At 37.6% G+C, this 23,134-nt stretch overlaps 1 protein-coding gene across 1 annotated transcript in view; it reads right to left on the minus strand.

Annotated features, from left to right (window-relative positions):
• The window catches only part of BBS4 (Bardet-Biedl syndrome 4), a 55,202-nt gene extending 42,356 nt beyond the window's left edge, over positions 1-12,846 (minus strand). The window contains exons 1-2 of the mRNA XM_047075671.1: positions 12,770-12,846; positions 5,580-5,647 (exon numbers count right to left, since the gene is read on the minus strand). Coding sequence (XP_046931627.1) covers positions 5,580-5,647; positions 12,770-12,846 — 145 coding nt within the window. The remainder of the gene's footprint in view (positions 1-5,579; positions 5,648-12,769) is intronic.
• Between the last annotated feature and the right edge of the window lie 10,288 nt (positions 12,847-23,134).

A 23,134-nucleotide genomic window follows, 5' to 3' on the forward strand; every position in this document is an offset into this window, starting at 1 on the left:
TCATGAGTCTCTTCTGTTTTGTCCCCCTCCCTGTTTTTAGATTATTTTTGTTTCCCTTTCCTTATGTTCATCTGTTTTGTCTCTTAAAGTCCTCATATGAGTGAAGTCATATGATTTTTGTCTTTCTCTGACTAATTTCACTTAGCATAATACCCTCCAGTTCCATCCACGTAGTTGCAAATGGCAAAATTTCATTCTTTTTGATAGCCGAGTAATACTCCATTGTATATATATATACCACATTTTCTTTATCCATTCATCCATCGATGGACATTTGGGCTCTTTCCATACTTTGGATATTGTTGATAGTGCTGCTATAAACATGGGGGTGCATGTGTCCCTTCGAAACAGCACACCTGTATCCCGTGGATAAATACCTAGTAGTGCAATTGCTGGGTCGTAGGGTAGTTCTATTTTAGTTTTTTGAGGAACCTCCATACTGTTTTCCAGAGTGGCTGCACCAGCTCGCATTCCCAGTATTTTTAATATTTCTTAGGATAAATAGTGAACTTCAAAATTTGACAATTTAGATGAAGTGAAACAAATTCCTTGAAAGACATAACCAGCAAAGCTCAATTAAGAACTAGGTAACCTATTTAGCTTTATCTCTATTGAAGAAATTGAATTTGTTGTTGAAAAAATTTCTACAAAGAAAACTCCAGACCCAGGTGGCTTCACAGAAACATTCCAACAAACGTTTAAGGATGAAATTAGTCCATTCTCCAGAAACCCTTCCAGAAAATAAAAAAGGAGAGACTATTTCCCCAAATCATTTATGATGTATAAGAAACACTCATACTTTGTAGAAGGAAATACAAAATGGTTCAACTACTTTGGAAAACAGTTTGGCAATTTCTAATAAAACTAAACATATACTTATTAATACTACCCAGAAATGCCACTCCAAAGCACTTGATAAGTGAAATAAAAACATGTTTACACAAAACCCTCTAGGAAAATGTTTATAGCAGCTGTATTTGTTTTTTTGATTTTGGGGTTGTTTTTTTGTCCCCCCGCCCCACTCCTCACAGCTGTATCTGTATTAGCCAAAAACTCATAAGTCCTTCAATTGGTAAATGGATGAATAAACTACAGTATAAACATACAATTGAATACTACTCAATAAAAGAAATTCAGACACACGACAACATGGATAAATCTTAAAAACATTATACTAGGTGAAAAAAGCCATTCAAAAGGTTACATAATGTATGATTAATTTAAATGACATTCTGGAAGAGACAGAACTATAAGAAGAAAACAATCAATGACTGCTAGCAATTGGAAGTAGAAGTTGGAATATTCACCAACATAGACCACATTCTTTACTACAAAGTCAAGGTGAATTTTTGAGGGTGATTAAGCTGTTCTACACCTTTTTTCCCCTTTTCTTTCTTCAAATGTTTATTAATTTAGAGAGAGCACAAGCAGGGGAGGACAAAGAGAGAATCCCAAGCAGGCTCTGCACCATCAGCGCAGAACCCCATGTGGGGCTTGATCCCACAAAATATGAGATCATGACCTGAGCTGAAATCAAGAGTAGGATGTTAAACTGACTGAGCCACTCAGACACCCCTAGCTGTTCTATATCTTGATTGTGATGGTGGTGGTGGCTAATTTGACTAATTTCATTTTATCAAAAGTCCCAGAACTTTATACTTAAATACAAGCTCTATTATCCTCAAAAACATTAGTCAAAGTTGACGTCAAAGAAAGAATATTATCAGGAATAAAAGAGGGACATTACATACTGATAAAAGAGTCACTTCACTCTTCTGAATTGAGTGAATTTTTAATAAATCCTAAATGTATACACATCCAACAACAGACCTTCAACAAAATATACAAAGTAAAGGTCTTGGACTAGAAAGAGACAAACCCATAATTACAGGTGCATAATTCAATATTTTTCTTCCATTACGAATATCAGTATCTTCTTTGTAAGGATATTAATATTTATATCAATAAGTACACAGAAGAACAATATTATCAAACTTGACCTGACATTTCTAGACTATTCCATCCAATAAGAGAATACACATTCTTTTCAAGGCACATGGAATATTCATCAACATAGACCACATTCTGGGCCTTAAACCAAACCATATAAAGTATGGTCTCTAACCATAATTAGAATTAAACTAGAAACCAGTAAGAAAAAAAAAATCTGGAAAAATCCTCAAATATATGGAAATTAATCAATACCTTTCTTAATTGTGCATGGGAAAGGAGAACACAAAGAAAATCTGAAAATATTTAGAATTGTATAAAAGTTAAAATATAACATTTGAAATGTGTATGAACCAGTTAAACACTGCTTAGAGGGAAATGTAAAGTACTAAATGCTTCTAACAGAAAAGGAGAAAAATCTCAAATGGATGATCTAAGTTTCTACCTTAAGAAACTGCAAAAAGAAACAAGAAACTTCAAATTAAACACAGTATTAGATAAGAGCAGAAATCAACAAAATTGAAACAGAAAAGTAATAGAGAAGAGAAAATACAATCAAAATCTGGTTTTTTGAAAAGATAATAAAATGGATAAGTTTCTAGTCAACCTGATCAAGAAAAAAAGATATTGAAAAAATCAATAAAATAGATAAATTTCTAGCCAAACTGAACAAGAAAAAAATGATAGACATGAATCAGCAAAATCAGGAACAGAGGGAATATCACTACATACTCTACAGACATTAAAAGGAAACTATAGAAGTATTATGACTTTTATGCCAATAAATTTGATAACTGAGATGAAATGGATACATTTCTTTGAAAGAAAAACAATACCTAAAACTCTCCCTAAAGAAGTATGTATAGCCTGAATAGCCCAGATCTGTTAAAGAAATTGAGTTTGTAGTTAAAAATCTTCCAACAAAGAAAAACCCAGACCTAGATTACTTCACTGTCACAATCTAGCAAACATTTAAGAAAGACATAACACCAATTCTATACAAAATCTCCAGGAAATAGAAGAGGGAAGAGCCCCAACTTGTTTTGAGACCAGCACAACCCTGATACCAAAAAACAAAACAAAACAAAAACCTATAGATCAACATCCTCATGAACAAAAGTAAAAATTCTTTTATTTTTTTTTTTGTAAAATTTTTTAAAATATTTATTTGCTTTTGAGAGAGACAGACAGAGTGCAAGTGGAGGAGGGGTAGAGAGAGGGAGGCACAGAATCCAAAGCAGGCTCCAGGCTCCGAGCTGTCAACACAAAGCCTGACGCAGAGCTTGAACTCAAAAACTGAGATCATGACCTGAGCTGAAGTCGGACACTTAACTGACTGAGCCACCCAGGCACCCCTAAATGTAAAACCTCGTAACAAAAACTAGCAAGTTGAATCCAGCAACATAAAAAGGTTAATACATCATAACCATGTGGGGTCTATCCCAGGAATTCAAAGGTTGGTAACAACATTCCAAAATTCATCGATGGAATTCACCGTATTGACAAAATAAAATTTGGGGTTGTGGAAGCTGGAAATTAAGGGCAGGTTAAGAATTATACCCTTAATATTATTTTAGGTCCCTGTGTCACCACTTTGCACAACTCCAAAGGTATCATTTATATTGTAGTCATTGTATTCTACATGAATGATACTCCTGAAATTGTAAAATATAGTAGTATTGCAAACGTGTAAAATAGTTGCCCAAAAGGCAATGCGACTTTGAGCTGGACTAAAAGAAATAAAAGATCTAGGTGAACAGATTTTTATTTTCCAGATGTTTCACTTGGCCCTGTTCACACCTGATATATTCTATTTAGTCCTGAACTTCATATTTCCAAGGGGCCAATGAATTTCACCAGAGAACAAAAGCAATAATGGAAAAGGAATTCTAGATATTTCACATAAAAAGAGTTGAAGAAACTGGAATGCATATACTATATTTCAATAATTTGCTTATATTCAGGGCGCCTGGGTGGCTCAGTTGGTTAAGCGTCCGACGTTGGCTCAGGTCATGATCTTGCAGTTCATGGGTTCAAGCCCCACATCGGGCTCGGTGCTGACAGCAGGTGGAGCCTGCTTCGGATTCTGTGTCTCCCTGTCTCTTTCAGTCCCTCCCTGCTCGTGTTTTGAGTCTCTCAAAAAAAAAATAAACATTAAAAAAAATTTTTTTAATAATTTGCTTATATTCTATATGCCCTGAAGACTGTCAATTCCTAAGGGCAGAATCTATGCCCTGTCTATCTTTGTATCCCAGATACCTATCACTGGTCCTGGAACTGAGTAAGTACTCACCTATGAGGCGTTCAAGAACAGGAAAAACTAAACTTTAGTAATAGGAACCAGAAAATGGGGAGAAAGGATTGCAAGGGACCCTATAGCACTGTCAAATGTGACACTCTGCCCCACAGTTATCAACTCATTAGCCTGAATTGGTTATGTGCCAATTTTTGATTGGTATATACTAATTACAGCTCTCCTGGACTGGAAGTCAGTCAAACCATGGAATTTGACTCTGGAGGAAGCATGGAAAGAACACTGGAGAGACCATCACAATACGTACTAGCCCCACCTAACCAGCCAAATCACCCCTGCGATTAATCAAAGTGACAGACATCACAGCAATATGATTCTCATGTCCAGAAATGATGTAAAAAAATTAGCAACTATGTTAGAAATTAGAATAAACACCTAAATTTCACAAATAATCTAAATTACAGATGTACTGCCCTTTCAATGAAAGATGTATCCCTGAAAAACTCTTTGAAAACCAATTCTGAAGGCAATCACATTTTCCAACAATTTATATTATAATTTCAAAGAGGAACAGAAATGCCCCAAGTAAACTAAACAATATTGTGGTAAAATGAACTTTAAAATTCTTAGCAGACAAAAGGAAAACACTTTTTGCAAAAGGATGTATTGCCTGGTAACCATAACTCATAATGCAGATAAGAACTATACCCATGACCCTGGGAAAGTCATGTCCCTTCCACTCAGCCTTGGTTTCCTCATCTAGAAAATAATAAATAAATGAGTAAATAATAAAATAGATGGTCTCTTCCGCTAAAAAAAAAGATTGGGTATTTTCTAATGCCTGATGAGTTTGTTAGGCATTAGATATGTTTATTAAACATGAGAGAATATCCAATATAGTTAACTACAATCTGATGCAAACCTTCCTAAGACTGTAAGTTAATATATAAAGGAATTCTGTTCCTCTAAATAACATATAACATATCTCTATCAGATTTTTAAATGCAGCTCTTTACAGTATATATACCCTTACTTCATCTTCATAGACTCAATTTTTATAAAACCTCATACTTATTTAACATATACATGAGATTATGTGAGGCCTGATAGGTACTCTGGGAACTTGAGAATGGTTTTTCCACAAGCAGAAAATTAATACACACTTACATAATAATAAGGCACCATTTAACACATTTTACAGGCAAAATCAATCCCATAATATCTAACAACTCCATAAAATAAAAGCTATATATGGCAGAATAGTTAAGACTATTACTGCTTTCCCCCAAAACTCATTTTTAAAAGCTCTAAGCACATAGAAGAATCAATAGAAAATCTGTGCAAATATACACACACAGTGAAACTGCACACCAACCTTTTTTCAGTCGAGGTTTCTGAGATTCAGCAGATGCAGGAAACTGAGTTCTCTGAAAAGAAAGAAATCTATGTTAAAGCACCACCATAAATCTTGCTAACTTAAAAAAGCATTCAAATAACCATAATCAGTAGCTCTCCAATCATGCAATTAATCCATTAACTACATACAGGTACAAAGAATTTTTAACGCAGTTTAAAAAACAAATGTCAAGTCATAACTTTTGCTATCCAAACTATAAATAACACATATGGATATTTATAATGCATATTTAATGTGTAATGTATAATTATAATGCATAAAATGTGCACAAATAAATGTACTAAGCTCTGGACACTACACATTAGGATTATACTTAATGTCATATAGCTTAGCAACCAAAACAAAATAGTAGTAACTTTGACAAAAGGAAGTTTATGCAGTTATCTATACAGAAATTGCCTAGCACCCGATTCTAGGAGGAAGATTTTTTTTTCTTTTTAAGCGACATTATTGAACATAATAAATACCGTCTTATACCATAACTTTGCAGAAAATATTCAGATGGATTTTTCTTCTATCTACCTCCTATATTATATATGATATAGTAAGATATAAGCAAAAACAATGGCTGAGAAAATTTCCAGAAGTAATGTTAGATACTAATCTTTAGATTCAGAATGCTCAACCAATCTTGACCAGGTTGAATGAAAATAAATCCACGCTTGTATACATCACAAGGACCTGCACTAGAGATAATAAGAAGTTTTTAAAAGCAACCAAAGGAAAAAAGTATCATGAGCTAACCTACACAGAAAGGACAATTAGATTGACAGCTGATGTCTCAACAATTAAAAATGGGAAATAATATCACATAAAGACATTATAAGAAAAATCACTCCCATGCTAAGTAAAATGAATGTTAATCTAAATACAAGGTCAGCAAACTATGGCCCACAGGGCAAACAAATCCAGCCCATTTTTATATGGCCCACAAACTAAGAATTTTTTTTACATTTTTAATAGTTTTTAAATTTTAAAATATTTTGTAACACCTGAAAATTACATAAAATTCAAATTCAAGTGTCTATAAGCAAAATTTTATCAGAATACAGCCACACACACATGTTTATATATGGTCTATGGTTGCTTCCACACTATAAATGCATAACTGAGTTAACTTGTGACAGAACCTCGCCCACAAGCCCAAAATATTTATTACTGGCCCTTTACAAAAACAGTTTGCCAACTCAGATCTAAACTCTTACACCTCAAAACTAATTTTGGGGGTTCCTGTTTGGCTCAGTCGGAAGAGCATGTGGCTCTGGATCTCGGGGTCATGAGTTTGAGCCCCATGTTGGGTGTAGAGATTACTACATAAATAAACTTAAAAAAAAAAAAACTCTCAAGAACAATGGCAAATAAAGACTTACAGACAAATAAAATTTGAGAGTTTTAGACTCATTAAATAAACTTTAAGGGGTGCCTGGCTGGCTCAGTCGGTACAGCATGAGACTCTTGATCTTGGGGTTGTAAGTTTGAGCCCCATACTGGGTGTAGAGATTACTTAAAAAAAAAACAAAATTTAAAAAAACTTTATAATTTTAGGAAAAAGGGAAATAACCCCATAATGAAAAGGTGGAAGGAGCAAAGGAATTGGTAAAATACATAAGTATTCTAAACATCTACTGACTGAATAAAGCAAACAAAAGTATAATCTGTGAACAACAATATCATGAACTGGCAGAAGGCAATGGGTAATAACGCATTTGATAATCCCTACATATTCAGTTTTGAGTTTGAACTTTCAGTTAAATATGTATTAAAAAATGGGTACTCACTAAAGGAAGACTAAAGAATAGAGTATGTAACCTACAAGTAATGAAATGAGAGAGACAAAAAGAAACTCAGCCAAAAAAAAAACAAACAAAAGAAAATGAAGGGAAAAAAATGAAATTCTCCAATTAAATGATCAGGATGGATGTTTTCTAAAATCTTGATGAATGCTACTTCTATAAAGACACATCTAAAACATAAAGGCAAAGAAGGGGCGTGTGTGTGTCTCAGTCGGTTAGGCATCCAACTCACAGTTCGTGACTTCAAGCCCTCTGTTGGGCTCTACATTGACAGTGCGGAGCCTCTCTCTCTGCCCCTCCCCTGATCTCTCTCAAAATAAATAAACTTTAAAAAAAAATTAAAAAATAAAACATAAAGGCAAAGAAAAAGCAAAAAGATACATTAGGAAAATAGAAACGAAAATAAAGCTTAAGTAGCAATATTAACATTAAACAAAACAGACTTCAAGAGAAAAAGTTGTAGGGGTGCTTGGATGGTTCAGTTAGTTAAGTGTCCGACTCTTGACTTTGGCTCAGGTCATGATCTCGTGGTTGTGAGACCACACTGGGTCCACACTGGGTGTGGAGCCTGCTTGGGATTCTCTGTCTTCCTCTGTTCATCCCCCCCCCCCACCCAGAAAAGAGGAAAAGAATTCGCAGGAAAATGAAAATGAATTAAAATAGATAGAAGAATGGACAAGGCAAGGGGTGCCTAGGTATTGCAGTGTTGGTTAAGCATTTGACTCTTGATCTCGGCTCAGTTCATGATCTCACGATTTGTGAGATCAATCCCCACATCGGGCTCTGCACTGATGGTGTGGAGCCTACTTGAGATTCTGTCTCTTCTTCTCTCTGCCCCTCTCCGGCTTGTGCTCTCTCTCAAAATAAATTAAAACAAACAAACATAAAATGGACAAGGCAAATTTAAAAACCTTTAGGAAAAAACCTCTAGAAAAAATTATAGGATAGGGAAGGATTATTTCAATAAGATATAAAAGCACAACCCAATTGAAAAAAGATCTAAATATTCACTACATTAAAATTAAGAAATCCTGTTTCAAAAAGGAAGTGATAATAGAAAACTAAGAGAAGGGGCGCCTGGGTGGCGCAGTCGGTTAAGCGTCCGACTTCAGCCAGGTCACGATCTCGCGGTCCGTGGGTTCGAGCCCCGCGTCAGGCTCTGGGCTGATGGCTCAGAGCCTGGAGCCTGTTTCCGATTCTGTGTCTCCCTCTCTCTCTCTGCCCCTTCCCCGTTCATGCTCTGTCTCTCTCTGTCCCAAAAATAAATAAACGTTGAAAAAAAAAAAAAAAAAAAAAGAAAAGAAAACTAAGAGAAGATATATGCAATACAAAACCAAAAAAAAAAAAAAATGACAAAGGATTAACAGCCAGAAACTACAAAAACTACCAAAAATAAATACATAAATAAAAGAGTAAAAAAAAAAAATGAGAAAAACAGTGAAGTAGAAAAACAAGTAAAATATTTGAAAGAGGCACTGCAGAGAAAAGGAAAAGAGACAACCAATGATGTTCCACCTCATTAACAATCAGGTAAATGTCAGTTAAAATCACATTACGAGGCACCTGTGTAGCTCAGTCAGCTAAGCATCTGACTTTGGCTCAGGTCATGATCTTACAATTTGTGAATTTGAGCCCCACATTGGGCTCTCTGCTGTCATGCAGGGCCTACTTCGGATTCTCTCTCTCTCTGCCACTCTCCCACTCATGCTCTCCCTCTCTCTCAAAAATAAACAAACATTAAAATAAATAAACAGGGGCGCCTGGGTGGCTCAGTCGGTTAAGCAGCTGACTTCGGCTCAGATCATGATGTCGCGGCTCGTGAGTTCAAGCCCCACGTCGGGCTCTGTGCTGACAGCTCAGAGCGTGGAGCCTGCTTCGGATTCTGTGTCTCCCTCTCTCTGACCCTCCCCCGTTCATGCTCTGTCTCCCTCTGTCTCAAAAATAAATAAACGTTAAAAATTTTTTTAAATAAATAAATAAATCCTTTAAATAAAATAAAAAATAAAATAAAATCACATTAAGATTTAATTTCATATCCACTATACTGACAGAATTTAAAGCTATAACAATATCAAGGATGTAAGCAACAGGAACTAATGGTAGAAGCATAAATTGTTATAACCACCTGCGAGTTTCCCACAAGTAATGAAGTTGAAGATGTCCAATATACAATGTACAATTGCAACATACAATATAAATGAGCCTCAAAAGCACGCTAAGTGGGGGCGTCCTAAGTGGTTCAGTCAGTTAAGCATCCGACTTCAGCTCAGGTCATGATCTCACAACTCATGGGTTGAAGCCCCACATCAGGCTCTGGACAGACAGCTCAGAGCCTGGAGCCTGCTTCAAATTCTGTGTCTCCCTCTCTCTCTCTCTGCCCCTCCCCTGCTTGTGTTCTCTTCCAAAAATAAATAAACTCAAAAAAAAAAAACATGCTAAGTGAAACTCAGATACATTAAGACTACATAGTGTGTGATTACATGAAATTGCAGAAAAGGCAAAACGTTGGAGACAGAAAGCAGATCAGCGGTCAGCTGGGGTGAAGAGTAGAAAGTGGTTGCAAATGGACACAAGGGAATTTTTTGGAGTGATGGAGGTCAGTGAATTGTGGTGACAGTTGTACAAGTATATCAATTTACCAAAATTGATCAAACTGTACACTTAAAATGGGTAGATTTTATGGTATGTGTACTATACCTCAACAAAGCTTTTTTTTTTTTTTCAACAAAGCTATGTTTACTTTTTGTTTTATTTTAAAGTTTATTTCTTTTGAGAGAGTGCTCGCTTCGGCAGCACATATACTAAAATTGGAACGATATTTCTTTTGAGAGAGAACATGCACGTGCAAGTAGGGGAGGGACAGAGAGAGGGAGAGAATCCCAAGCAGGCTCTGTGCTGTCCGTGCTCAATCCCACTAACAGTGAGATCATGACCTGAGCAGAAATCAAGAGTTGGAGGCTCAACTGACTGAGCCACCGAGGCACCCCTGATCTTAAATAAAATACAAATGCCAGTCCCCAGTTTTCCTAAGGAACTAGTAATAATCTTTGGTAGTTTAGGTAGCATATTCGAAATTCTGTGTGTCCCACACTGGCCTAGTTTTACTCCATTTTAGTGGGATGTCTCCTGGCCTCAAGGCCTTTACAACAGCATTCTTAGATTTTTACTTATGCATTTGTTCAAACTTCTGTTAAGTCTTTCAGTCTTCTCTCCCTCACATCTATATATCTGTGTCTACAGATCTATGTAGTTTTTCTTTGTGTCACAAAATTAAGATCACACACTATACACCTGTTAAAAAAAAAAAAAGGCCCCAAATGGAGTTGTTTACATTAAGTCCCATGTCAACAAACCAAGACTTAATTATTCTTTCTGCCTCTCCCAGGAACAGAATCCTAAACCAGTCAATCAGAAATCGCCCAATCAGTACTGGTGAGGTAATATGCCTGATAGACAACCCCCCCCCCCACCGCCCCTGCCATCACCTAAAGGAAAGTGATCTTGCAATAACCAACCTTCTTGTCTAGTATAACCTCCTTATTCCCACTCCTTTCTACCTATGAAAACCTTTCATTTTGTACAGCTCTTCGGAGTTCCTGTCTGCTAGAATGAATGCCGCCTGATTCATGAATCATTGAATAAAGCCAATAGGAGGACCTTTGAAGTCTACTCAGTTAAATTTTGTTAACACTGCACTCTGCATCTAGCTTTTGAAAAATGTATAGCATCCATGTCAACATATATAGTTCTTTTTTTAAGTTTTATTTATTTAAGTAATCTCTACACCCAACATGGGACTCAAACTTGGGACCCTGAGATCAAGATCTCATGGTTTGTGAGATTGAGCCCTTAATCAGGCTCCAAGCTGACAGCACAGAGCCTGCTTGGGATTCTCTCTCTCCCTCTTTCTCTCCGTCCCTCCCCCACTCACACTCTCTCTCAAAAATAAATAAATAAACTTAAAAAAAAAAAAAGAGCTGCACTCTCCTTTGAGTCAGCCAGGCACCCTTATGGTTCTGACACTTTTTAATGCCTGCATAATATTCCTCAGGGGGCTGGGTGGCTCAGTCTGTTAAGCCTTGGACTCCTGGTTTCAACTTAGGTCATTATCTCACTGTTCCTGAGATGGAGTCCCACGTTGGGCTCCTCGCTGATGGTGCAGAGCCTGCTTGGGATTCTCTCTCTGCCCTCCCCCACTTGCACACTCACGCTCTGTCTCTCAAAATAAATAAACTTTAAAAACGTATATTCCTCAGAATGGAAGTATCAGAAGTCATCTATTACCCTATTAATGGGCATTCACCTTGTTTTCAGTATTTTGCCACTGTAAACAATACTGCAATGAATACCCTTATAGTTTATACTTATGTTTTGCTTTTATTTCAATGGGTTGACTGAGTGAATGAGACTGTTGGGCCCTTTTAATTTTATTACAACATATCAGATCACTTCCAAAAAGGCCAGGAATTCAAATTTCCATGCAGTGGTAACATGAAAAGATGAAATTAGTACAAATATAACACTGCTAGCAATAAACTTGACAATAATGAAAATAATCAGTTAACTTCAGGCTCAAGTGCTACAGTCATGTTGAAACAGCCATTCTCTTTAAAACACTAATAGACTCTAAAATTCTAAATTCTAAAATCACAGAAATCAAGTTCATATTCTGTTTATGAACACCAATCTCTCTGCCTGCAACAAACACTGGAGAATAAACTCTATTTGTAGCAGTGTCGTGTTACCATTACACCTTACATTTAAGATTATGTAGGTGAAGTATTTCCTTTGATGTTTCTAATATCTAAAACCTAGTAACACTAATCATGCTATTGAATTTTTTTTCTTTTTAACTTGAGGCTTAACAAAAGTCTTTGCCTTGGGCCTCCTTCTCTGTACTGAGTTGTACGATTACACTAAAAATAATTTGACTTCTCTAGAAATGAGAACAGAAAACAAGTCCCCCTGACAGACAACATTGGTCTTGCTCTTCAAAAGCCAAAACCAAATCGTAAAACATTCAGCCAAAACCTGCTATGTTTGTCTCCCACGTTTTGTCTCCCATGTCTCCCAGGGCGTTCTTCAAAGGGCAGTAAATTCCAAAATAAATAAATAAAGTCATTCTAACAAATGCGAGGACCATGCTTTGAAACCCAACGCTAAAACAAAGTAGACAAAGTTTCACGCTAACTTTACAGAAATCAGATCCAATTATAAATATATACACCTCACAAACAACTACCACTGGGTGATCCCGCATTCATCTGGGTTACTTTGTAAGAGCAGCTCTGCGGAGTTTAATCAATGCCTTAACTCAAGCCTCAGCTGAATCCCCAAACAGCACTATTCCTAAACTTAATCACAACAGAGAAAACATGGTCCCGACCCACCGGCAGAAGGCAGTGACGCCGAAAGCTTCGAAGCTTGGTCATATTCAATCCCTAATCCAAAGGATTAACAAAATTGTCTCTGCACAAATGGTAGTGCTTCCTTTCCAAACCTCGTGAGACAGAGAAGATGGGACTAGCAAAAGAGCCATTTCTGATGAATATCTCCCTTCTCCATCCGGCGCACCCCAAGGACTACAATCCTAGCCCAGGCCCAGCACTGCAAAGAATTCAGCCTTGCCCCAGGCGGACCAGCTCCCTTGAGGGAGTCGGTATCGCCCCGCGCACCCCGAGCAGCTCCAGAGCCGGCTCCGCAATTCCCCAGGGGCAGCTGCGTGGGACACGGGTCGCCCGCAAACCTAACTCGCCACTCTGCTCCGCCCGTCCCGGCCCTGCCCCGCCTAGCGGCCGGGACCCTAAGGAGAATCTCTACGCTCACCGTCGCGAGTCTCTCCTCAGCCATCTTGGCTCCGCCCACCACTTCCCGGCCGGAAATTGGCCATCTCCCAGACAACCAGGCAAACGGAAATGGTAGGAGGGGCCTGAGCGGGGAAGGAAATAGATCGGGGGGCTGAACGTCTCGTTTGAGAGGGTTTTCGGGGAACCTGGAAAGGGTTGGGTCCCGCTCCACTGAAGTGGCGGTGATGGACCCGGTGAAGGAATGCCTAGGCAGTTCTCTTCATCCGGGGCAACCTCATCACCACTCCCACGCCGTTGTCTTGGAAACTGCTGGAGAAACCCGGGGCAACCCCATCACCACTCCCACGCCGTTGTCTTGGAAACTGCTGGAGAAACCCGGGGCCTCGCTGGCTGGAACTGCCGGACACAGCTGGGAAGGCCGCGCAGTCCTCCCGGCGCCTAGCCCTGCCCAGTACCGACGCCACTTTGCGTTTATTTCAAGCCTTCCGGGAATTCCGGTCCCCAAACACTAGGGCAGAGAGCCCCATTCTAGACATTCATAAAAATCTCCTTTCTTAGCTGTCACTGTCCAACTGAGGTATTCGCCTCATCAGGCTCCCCCTCTTGTTTACGCCAGAATTTGCAAACCCGCTGCCGGTAGGCTGTGATGGAGCAAGTCTTGTTTTGACGGGAAATAATTTTTTTAAAAAGGAGATTTCGCAGGAAAGCCAGAAACCCGGCCTCGGGGGCATATAAACATCCGACAATGGGCTTCCATTCCTAAATGGCAATAAAACGGATCTGAAAAACGATGCAACTGAAGATAGGTTCGCCATGTTGCCACAGTCCATGTCCTGGCACACTTCAGCCGTTTGACATTACCCATCTGGCCCCTGGTATGGTGAACTAAATGATTAGCCTTTCTTGTGAGTGATCGTGGAAATAGATGTGGGCTTTAGAGTCAAACATAGCTGTGAACTTGACTACTGCCTGACATGAGCCAATCATTTTGGGTTTCATTCATCCTAGTACCGGGAACTATGTAATGAACACAACTATAACAGGATCCCGGCACCCACAGCACCAACCTTAAAGTAGAGAGAGGAAGTCAGACACTAATAATACAAGCAAAATTTATGAACAAACAGTTCACTAAATAAGAAATACAAATGGCTGTTAAACATGAAAATACAACTTTGCAAGGAAGAAAGAACATGCGAATTAAAGTTTCCAAGAGATACTTTACACCTCTTACATTGGCAAAGAAAAAAATTTCACTAACATAGTTGTGAGGAAACATGCATTCTTCATCTGTGGCTAGTGAGAATGTGAATTGATACAACCTCCACTGAGAGCAGTTTGGAAATAACTACCAAAATTTAAAATGCACATAAACTTTAATTCCCTTATTTCAATTCTAGGATTTTATTCTATAGGTATATTTGTGGGAAATGACTTTACATACAAAATTATTCAATGCAGCATTGTTTGTAGTAACCAAAGCCTGAAAACAACCTCAATGCCTAATGATTGAGGTTAAAAATTTATGGTAAGTCCATATTATCTAGCACATGAAAAAGAGGCAACTATTTACATATTGTCATAAAAGAATTGCCAAGATACATTATTAACAGATAAAACCAAAGTGCAAAAAATGTATATAATATCTGTTAAATGAGGAGAAGGAAAAAATCAAGAGGAATATTATGTATATAATTGCTTGTGTACTCAGAAAATATCTCTGGAAGTATATTCAAAATGCTAAACTTGTAAGGAGAACAACTGGATAGCAAAGGGACAGGGAAGAGAAGAGACTTATTGTTCTTTACCTTGTGTACAATTTGAATTTTGTATCAAATGGATGTATTACCTATTCCAATTAGAGAAAAATAAAATTAAATGAAAAGAACTACATAACTATGTAATTAGAATCATGGTAAGTGCTAATAAGAAATATAGAATAGAAAAAGTGAATAACAGGGAGATCCAATATAGACTTGCTTGGACAGAGAAGTTTCCCTGGGTAAGAGATTTTAAAATGAAATCTAGGAGATAAGGCATTAGCTTGGGGAGGGGGCTGAGGAAGTGGGCAGGCCTGGGAAGAATCCTAAGGCAAAAGAAGAGTTTGTGCAAAGGCCCTGAGGATGGAAGAAGTTTGGCCAATTTGTAGCACAAAAAGACCAGTGTGGCTAGAAAGAAGAAAGGGGAAGGGAGTTGTTTACAAGAGGTGGAGAGGTAGGAGAGACTAGTGGTGTAGATCCACAGAGCTCACATGAGGGATTTTATTCTAAGGGGATTGGGAAGGCACTAGAGAGTTCTGAGCAAAGAGTGACATGGTCAGAATTAACATTTAAAGAGTTCCTGTTAGGGGCGCCTGGGTAGCTCAGTCTGTGGAGAATGTGACTCTTGATCTCGGGGTTGTGAGTTTGAGCCCCATGTTAGATGCAGAGATACTAGAAATAATAATAAAGTTTAAAAAAATAAAGAGTTCATGTTAGCTAATGAGTGGAAAATGAATCAAGAGGAGGGACAAGAATTGATCATCTAGGAGAGACAAAAGGATATTGCAAACAAGGTTTGATAAAATCATTCACTTGGACTAGAGTGATGACAAAAGAAAAGGAGAAAAAGTAAGTGGATGGTAGGAGGTAAAACAAATTTCCCATGGTGTAGAATTGGATATGGGAGAATGAGAGAAACGGGGATAGATATCACAGGAAAATCACTAGGTTTCTAAATTTAAAAGCAACTAGATGAATAGTACTACCAATTACTGAGATGGAGAGTCTTTGGGAAGCAGATGTTTTTGAGAAGCTCATGAACACACTTCCCAGTATATAAAATCTCCCTGAAAGGGGTCCTGTCAGGACTACCTGACATTCTTTATGCCTGTGTTACTAAGTAAACAGACGTTGTTATTGTCGTACGTTTTTATCTCTCTCCTTTGATCCCTTTCTCATAGGAGAAAGATGGAGCACTTTCTGTCCAATGGCCTTTTTCATAAGAAAGCATGTTGGTTTCTCAAATTGCAATAACTAAGCATAATGTGCTTTATTACATAGGTAATTAGAAACAAATTCCTCAAAAAACATAACATCTTCCCAGGAAGATCCCAGAATCACATAGACACTGTTTCTTGTATAACAAATCATGCTTCATTTCCCTTAGAAACCCTCCTTGGATGTAATTTTGCTTATCAGGATCATTTCAGTCATATAGCTGGTTAAAGCATTCCAAACAAAATGACATTCATCTTTTTCTCCCCCATGGTGGGGCCTGGGGAGGCAGGACAGGAATCCCCAATATATGTATAAGGAGTTATACCCCCCCCCAAAAAAAAAGGAAAAGGAAAAGAGGAGGGAAGAAAGGACGGAAGAGAGGGAGGGAAGAAGGAAGACTGATAGGGTCTAACAGCAAGCTTTGTTCTGATGCCACCTACTAGGCAACCCTCTAGCACCTTATGCCTCTTGTATGATACTGGTCCTCCCAAAACTCATACCACCAACTCGTAAGGGCCCAGCCAACACCTGGGGAAACGCTATAAAATAATATGAAGTTCCAGGAGCCTTCATGAAGCACTTTTTTAAATGTTTATTTTTGAGAGAGAGAGAGAGAGAGAGAGAGGGAGAGAGAGAGAAACAAAGGAGGGGGCAGAGACAGCGGGGGAGGCAGAGAATCCAACCTGTCAGCACAGAGCCCAACACGGGGCTTGAACCCACCAACTGTAAAACCACGACCTGAGCCAAAGTCCAACACTTAACCAACTGAGCCACCCAGGCACTCCATGAAGCACTTTAAATATACCCATTCCTATACATATACTCAACATCAAAAGAATATATACTGCATTGTGAGAAAAAATACTGGCAACAACTCAAATGTCCATCACCAGGGATTGTTTAAATAAACCAAAGTACATCCATGCTAACACATATTATAGCCTGTAGAAGGCTTTAAGATGGTGAAATAGTTATATGGAAAACAAAAAGTGTAAAAAATATAGTATGCTTCTATTTCTTCAAAATAAGGTGGCAAGTGAATAGAATTTTGAGAAGAAATCACAAGAAACTGGTAATGATGTTTGTCTCTGTAACATCTGTAACAGAGAGGGTGGAGGGGGAAATAGAATGGGAAGATGACTGTTTTTCATTGTTTACCATTCTATAAAATTCGAGTTTTTATTATCCATTTATTTTTAATTTTAGAAACCAGTTAATGAAATATGTAAATGAAACCATTTTGAAAACTCTCATTCCTGGAATTCACTTCTGATTTGGATGTTGAAAAACACAAGAGGATATAGCTCCCATCCTAGCAAACAAAAGGACAGTTTAGCTAGAAGACCAAAAAACTTTTAAACTCATCAGAAAGATAAGGACATAAACATAAATGAACCAACCTCCAGAAAGTGCTAAGTCCTTCAGAAGAGAGAAGAGCCTTATAGCAGCTCATATTCCTGGCTGAACTATGCTGGGAAGAGGAATCCACAATAGGGGAATAAAGAGAAACCAGTTGATATTTAACAAAATTTGAACAGACCCATAGAGACTAGCATGACATAAGCATATAGAGGACCCAAATCTACAGAGAAAGCCTACATCTATTCACCAATCTTAGCTTTTGGATCTTAACCAACTACAGGGAGGTAAGAGACTGAAAAGTGGGAGTAGGGTAGATAATAGGAATTGAGACAGATCAGTCCTGTGTTTGAGGTGAGTAGAGCCTCTCACAAGTGCAAGATACCCTTTTCAAAATGAATGAGCAAGGCAGGAGCACTGAGAAACCCTTCAGAGGCACTCTTGAAGGCTAAGAGTGGGGCAGGGATGCTGAGAGACCCATCCCTGAAGCACTGTGGACATTATTCTTCAAAAGACTAAGGGTAGGGCATGTATAGGAACTGACAGAAATACCTTCCCATGACCCATCCCAGTGACCAAAAAAACCTGGCAGCTACGTCAGTTTGTCCACAGTTTCCACGGGAAAGGGGAGATCTCTCACATTTCCAAAGATTGATAACTTGGCTGTGAAGCAAAGTTAGATCTCTGCAATTTTGCCAATGCCCCAAACTCAGAGCTTATTGAAGGGAAATTTCTGACTCTGTCTTTAAAATATTTGAAGCTAGTGGTGAACCAAATCAAACTAAAGCCACAATAAAGCCCAGATCTAGGTCAGATATACATTAGATTTACTGAGCCACTACTCAAGTAGGCTGAAAGAAAAATAGGCATGCCTCATCTTGAAGGTAAGAATATTTTCTTCAGTTTCTTCTGTTTTTTACACAAAATGTCCAGTATACAATCAAATCAAAGACATGTGCAAAAGCAAGAAAATGAGATCTACCATAACAGAAGAAAGGTTCAATAGAAGCAGCACTAGAGACAACCTAGATATTGAATTATCAGGATCTTTAAAAATAACTGTGATTAGGGGCACCTGGTGGCTCAGTCAGTTAGGTGTCCAACTTCGGCTCAGGTCATGATCTCACAGTTTGTGGGTTCAAGCACCACGTCAGGCTCTGTGCTGACAGCTCGAAGCCTGGAGCTTGCTTCGGATTCTGTGTCTCCTTCTCTCTCTCCCCCTCCCCTGCTCATGCTCTGTCTCCCCCTATCTCAAAACTAAATAAACACTAAAACAAAACAAAACAAACAAAAAAAGACCTGTGATTAAAACGCTAAAAAAAAATCTGGTGGGAGCCAAATACTGGAATTAATAGAGTTTTTTAAATAGTTGTGATGAAAATTCTAAAAAAAAAAAAATCTAGTGGGAATGTGGGCAACATCCATGAAGAAATGGGGGAAATTTTAACAGAAACATGTAACTGTACAAACATAATGAAATGCCAGAAACGAAAAATACAACATCAGGGGTGCCTGGCTGGCTCATGGAGTATGCAACTCTTGATCTGAGGGTCATGAGTTCAAGCCCCACACTGGGGGTAGAGTTTACTTAAAAAAAAAAAAGTTTATTAAAGAAAGAAAAGTATATCAGAAATAAAGAATTCCTTAGATGGAGTTAGCCAGAAAGCATTAGGGAATTTGCTAATGGAAAAGCTAAATGGAAAGTATCCAAACTGAGAACAAAAAGAGAAAAAAATGGGAGGATTATCATCTGAGATCTGTAGGATAATATGAAATCATCTAGTATATATATATATATATATATATATATATATATATATATATATATATGGAGTTCGAGTCCCAGAAGGAGAAAAGAGGCAAGAGAGTATGGAACAAAAGAAATATTTGAAGATAATGGCCAAGAAATATCCAATATTAGTAAAAAACATCAACACAGACCCAAGAGATTCAGTAAACTCCATACAAGGATAAACATACCTACTCAATCTGCTAATGACCAAAGATAAAGAACAGATATAATCATTGAGGGAGGGCAAACCACATTATGCAAAGGTAAAGAAATAAAAATGATGACTTCTGACCAGAAACAAATGAGACCTGAGGACAAATAAATGACTTCTTTAAAGTACTGAAAGAAGAAAGAAAAGGTAAACATAAAATACTATATCCAACTAAAATACCCCTCAAAAATAAAAGTAAAATAAAAATATCCTCTGACAGATAAGTGTTGAGATAATTGATCTCTAGAGAAACTACAATATAAGAAATGCTGAAAGAAGTTCCTCAGACTAAAGAATAGTCTAGAATAAACACACACACACACACACACACACACACACACACACACACACAGTCCATTGATTTTGAACCAAGATGCCAAGTCAACCTAATGGGTGAAGAAAAACCTTTTTAAAAAATGTTGCTGGAACTGGATATCCATGTTGAAATAAACCTCATTTTGAACACAAAAATTAATTTGAGATGGATCATATACCTAAATGTAAAACTCCAAACCATAGATGTAAAGCTTAAAACTACTGAGATGGATCATTGACAATCTGTGATCCATTGCAGACATAAAACCCCAAATGATAAAACTTTTAGAAGAAAATATGTTCTTTGTGACCTGGAGATCATAAAACCATAAAAGAAAAAAAATGATAGACTTTATCAAAATAAAAATTCCTGCTCATCAGAATATCCCAATAAGAAAGTGGATAACCTTTGTCTACAAACCAAACAAAAAAATCACAGCACATATATCTGTTAAAGGACTTGTATCCAGAATTCACAGAATAAGAATCACAATAAAAAGACAATCCAATTTTAAAATGGGAAAAGACATGATTTTGCGAAAGATATACAAATGTAAGATAAGCATATGAAAGTGCTCAACATCATTAATTACCAGGGAAATGTAATGCAAATTAAAATCACAGAATTATTTCATACCCACTAAATTGGCTAATAAAAAACACTAACAGCAGCAAATGCTGACAAAGGTATGGAGCAACTAGAACTCTCATACATCATTGATGGGAGTACAAAATGGTAAATCACTTTGGAAAACAGGAAGGCAGTTTCTTAAAAAGTTAAATACACACTTACCATATGACTCAGTAAGTTTCTACTCTTAGGCATTTATCCAAGAGAAATGAAAACATGTATCCACAAAACAAAATTTTAAAATTTACATAAGAATATACATAGCAGCCTTATTCATAATTGCCCCAAACTGGAAACAACCTAAAAGTCCATCAATAGGAGAATGAATAAACAAATTGTGGTATATTTATAGAATGAAATACTACTTAGCAATAAAGAATGATTTACCAATACATACAACAATGTTGTTGAATCTTTAAAGCACTGTTAAGTGAAAGAAGAAGCCGGATGCAAAAGAATACGTATTATATGATTCCATTTATATAAACTCCAAAAGCAAGCAATATAAATCTTTAATGATAAAAATCAGCAAAAAGTTATTAGAGATGGGAATGGAGATTATTTGAAAGATGCACAAGAGAACCTTCTGGGTTGATGGTAATGTTTTATATCTTCTTTTGGGTTATCACACAGGTGTATACAACTGTCAAAACATCAAACTTAACATGTGTGCATTTTATGATATATTGATTTCTACATATCAATTTAAAACAAAGGTAGTGGAGGATTCCTATTCCAAGATCACCTGTCTCCAAACCTTTACTGACCTATCTGATCTGTTCTCCTCAGTGTCTTTTCAGGGCTAGGCCCTTGATTATAGAATTTATCTTAAAGGACACACAATTGAGTGTCCCAAAGAAATAGCATTTAGAATCTGTGACACAATTTTGTTGAAACAGTAGTTTATTTCCATTGGTTAGTGAGCAACCATTTGACCATCGTAAGGCACTGACTTGTACTAATGTGATTTTAACATGAATAGATGGTACAAGAATTAACCTATTCTATTACAAGCTAGTAAAAAAAAAAAAGTAAAAATCAATTCTTCAAAGGCATGTAGAACACTATCACTCTTCATTATGCCCATTCCCTGATATTTGCAGCCATGACTTTTACAATGCTCCAAACCAGTTGCAGGATTTTTAGATACAAACTCATTTCCTATCCAAAGTAGACATCTTTGTTGGACACTCAGGTCATGCCTCCTTCTTTATTAGAAAACTTTAGTATTTGCTCTAGTAATGTAGAAATGAACCACAAGGCAGGGTCATATGGTAGGAATTTATTAATGAGCAAACAACTTTGTTCATACCAGTAAGACTAGCAAACAGGTTTTAAATGACTTGAGAGCATGTGCAAGAGCTTACAATTTTAGAGCATTCCATCAGAATGTCCACTGCCCCAGTAGGCCCACAAAAGGTGCTCCATGTATGCCATCATTTTATGCTGGACTCCCTCTGAACAAATGATGTGATCTGCAGAAGGAGAGTACACATAGGAGTCTCCCTTGCAAGGACAAGCTGGGAAATTCAATAGGTGGTGTTTTTAGGTTGGTTCCCTCAGGTAATTTAGGATGAAACCCTATCCTGTGTGTTCGCTCACTCCTCAGGAATCCTACCATGGCCTATTGATTCCAGAGAGCCAACTCCTCACTGCACGATCCCTAGATTCACAATTCTAAGAAATAGCCGTTTAACGTGCACTGAAGTGGCTTCCAGAAAACAGCTTTATTATTATACACACAGAAACCAACTTCAGCTATCAGAAGGCAATCTAAAATCTACAAAGCAAGTTTTCAGCCTACAGAGCTCTCTGGAGAATTAACTGTCTACTGTACAGAATTAGTTTTATATTCCTATGATCACCTTCAGAATTCCTACCCTGAAAGAAACTTAAATACTCCATGGCAAAAAGCAGGCAGCTTGAAAAGCAAATATTGCTGTTACACAGGTGTCAAATAAGACCCCAAGCCAAGAAATGTTACTTTGTGCACAGGAAACCAAATCATCAGCTCAGAATAGATAACATTGGCCTTCCAAAGAGGGTTTGAAAATATGGTGCTTGCTTTGCAACTCTCAATAAAACACTAGGTTGGCTCTCAAAAGTGAGGGAGAAAAGGCATACTTTGGGTCCTTCTCAGAGTATGAGGTTAATAACAAAATAAACATGTTTTGAATAGATAATAGCCCAAAATAGCAACTGGTCATTGAGTCTCCAGGGCAATCTAAGACTTGAAATCCCTTAACCAGTCTATGTAATTTTAGCAGGTACTTTTGGCAAGGCTCAGAAGCGACTAGTGTGATGAAATTACAGTGTAGTGGTCAAAATATGCTTCCAGCTCTGCCACCATCTTGGTGATGGTCGGCAATCCATCGAGTCTTTATGTAGAATCAGGATTAAGAGTTTAGGACCAACCAGCAGACCCTTTGTTCACTGCTGGGCCTCCAGTGCCTGGAACAGTGCTTGACACTGTGGGTGTTGACTGAAGGATCCTAGGTTAGAATTTTCTTTCTGCCATATACAAAAGGATTACTTTAGGAAAGTTCCCTGCCTTTTTTGAGCTTCTGTTTTCTTATTTAAAAAATGGGGATGGTAACTATTTCATAGGGTTGTATTTTATTTTTAAA

The sequence above is a fragment of the Lynx rufus genome, unplaced genomic scaffold, assembly GCF_022079265.1.
Source record: "Lynx rufus isolate CCGP_SWC_20201006 ecotype Redwood Valley unplaced genomic scaffold, mLynRuf1.p SCAF_13, whole genome shotgun sequence".
NCBI classification, from domain to species: Eukaryota; Metazoa; Chordata; class Mammalia; order Carnivora; family Felidae; genus Lynx; species Lynx rufus.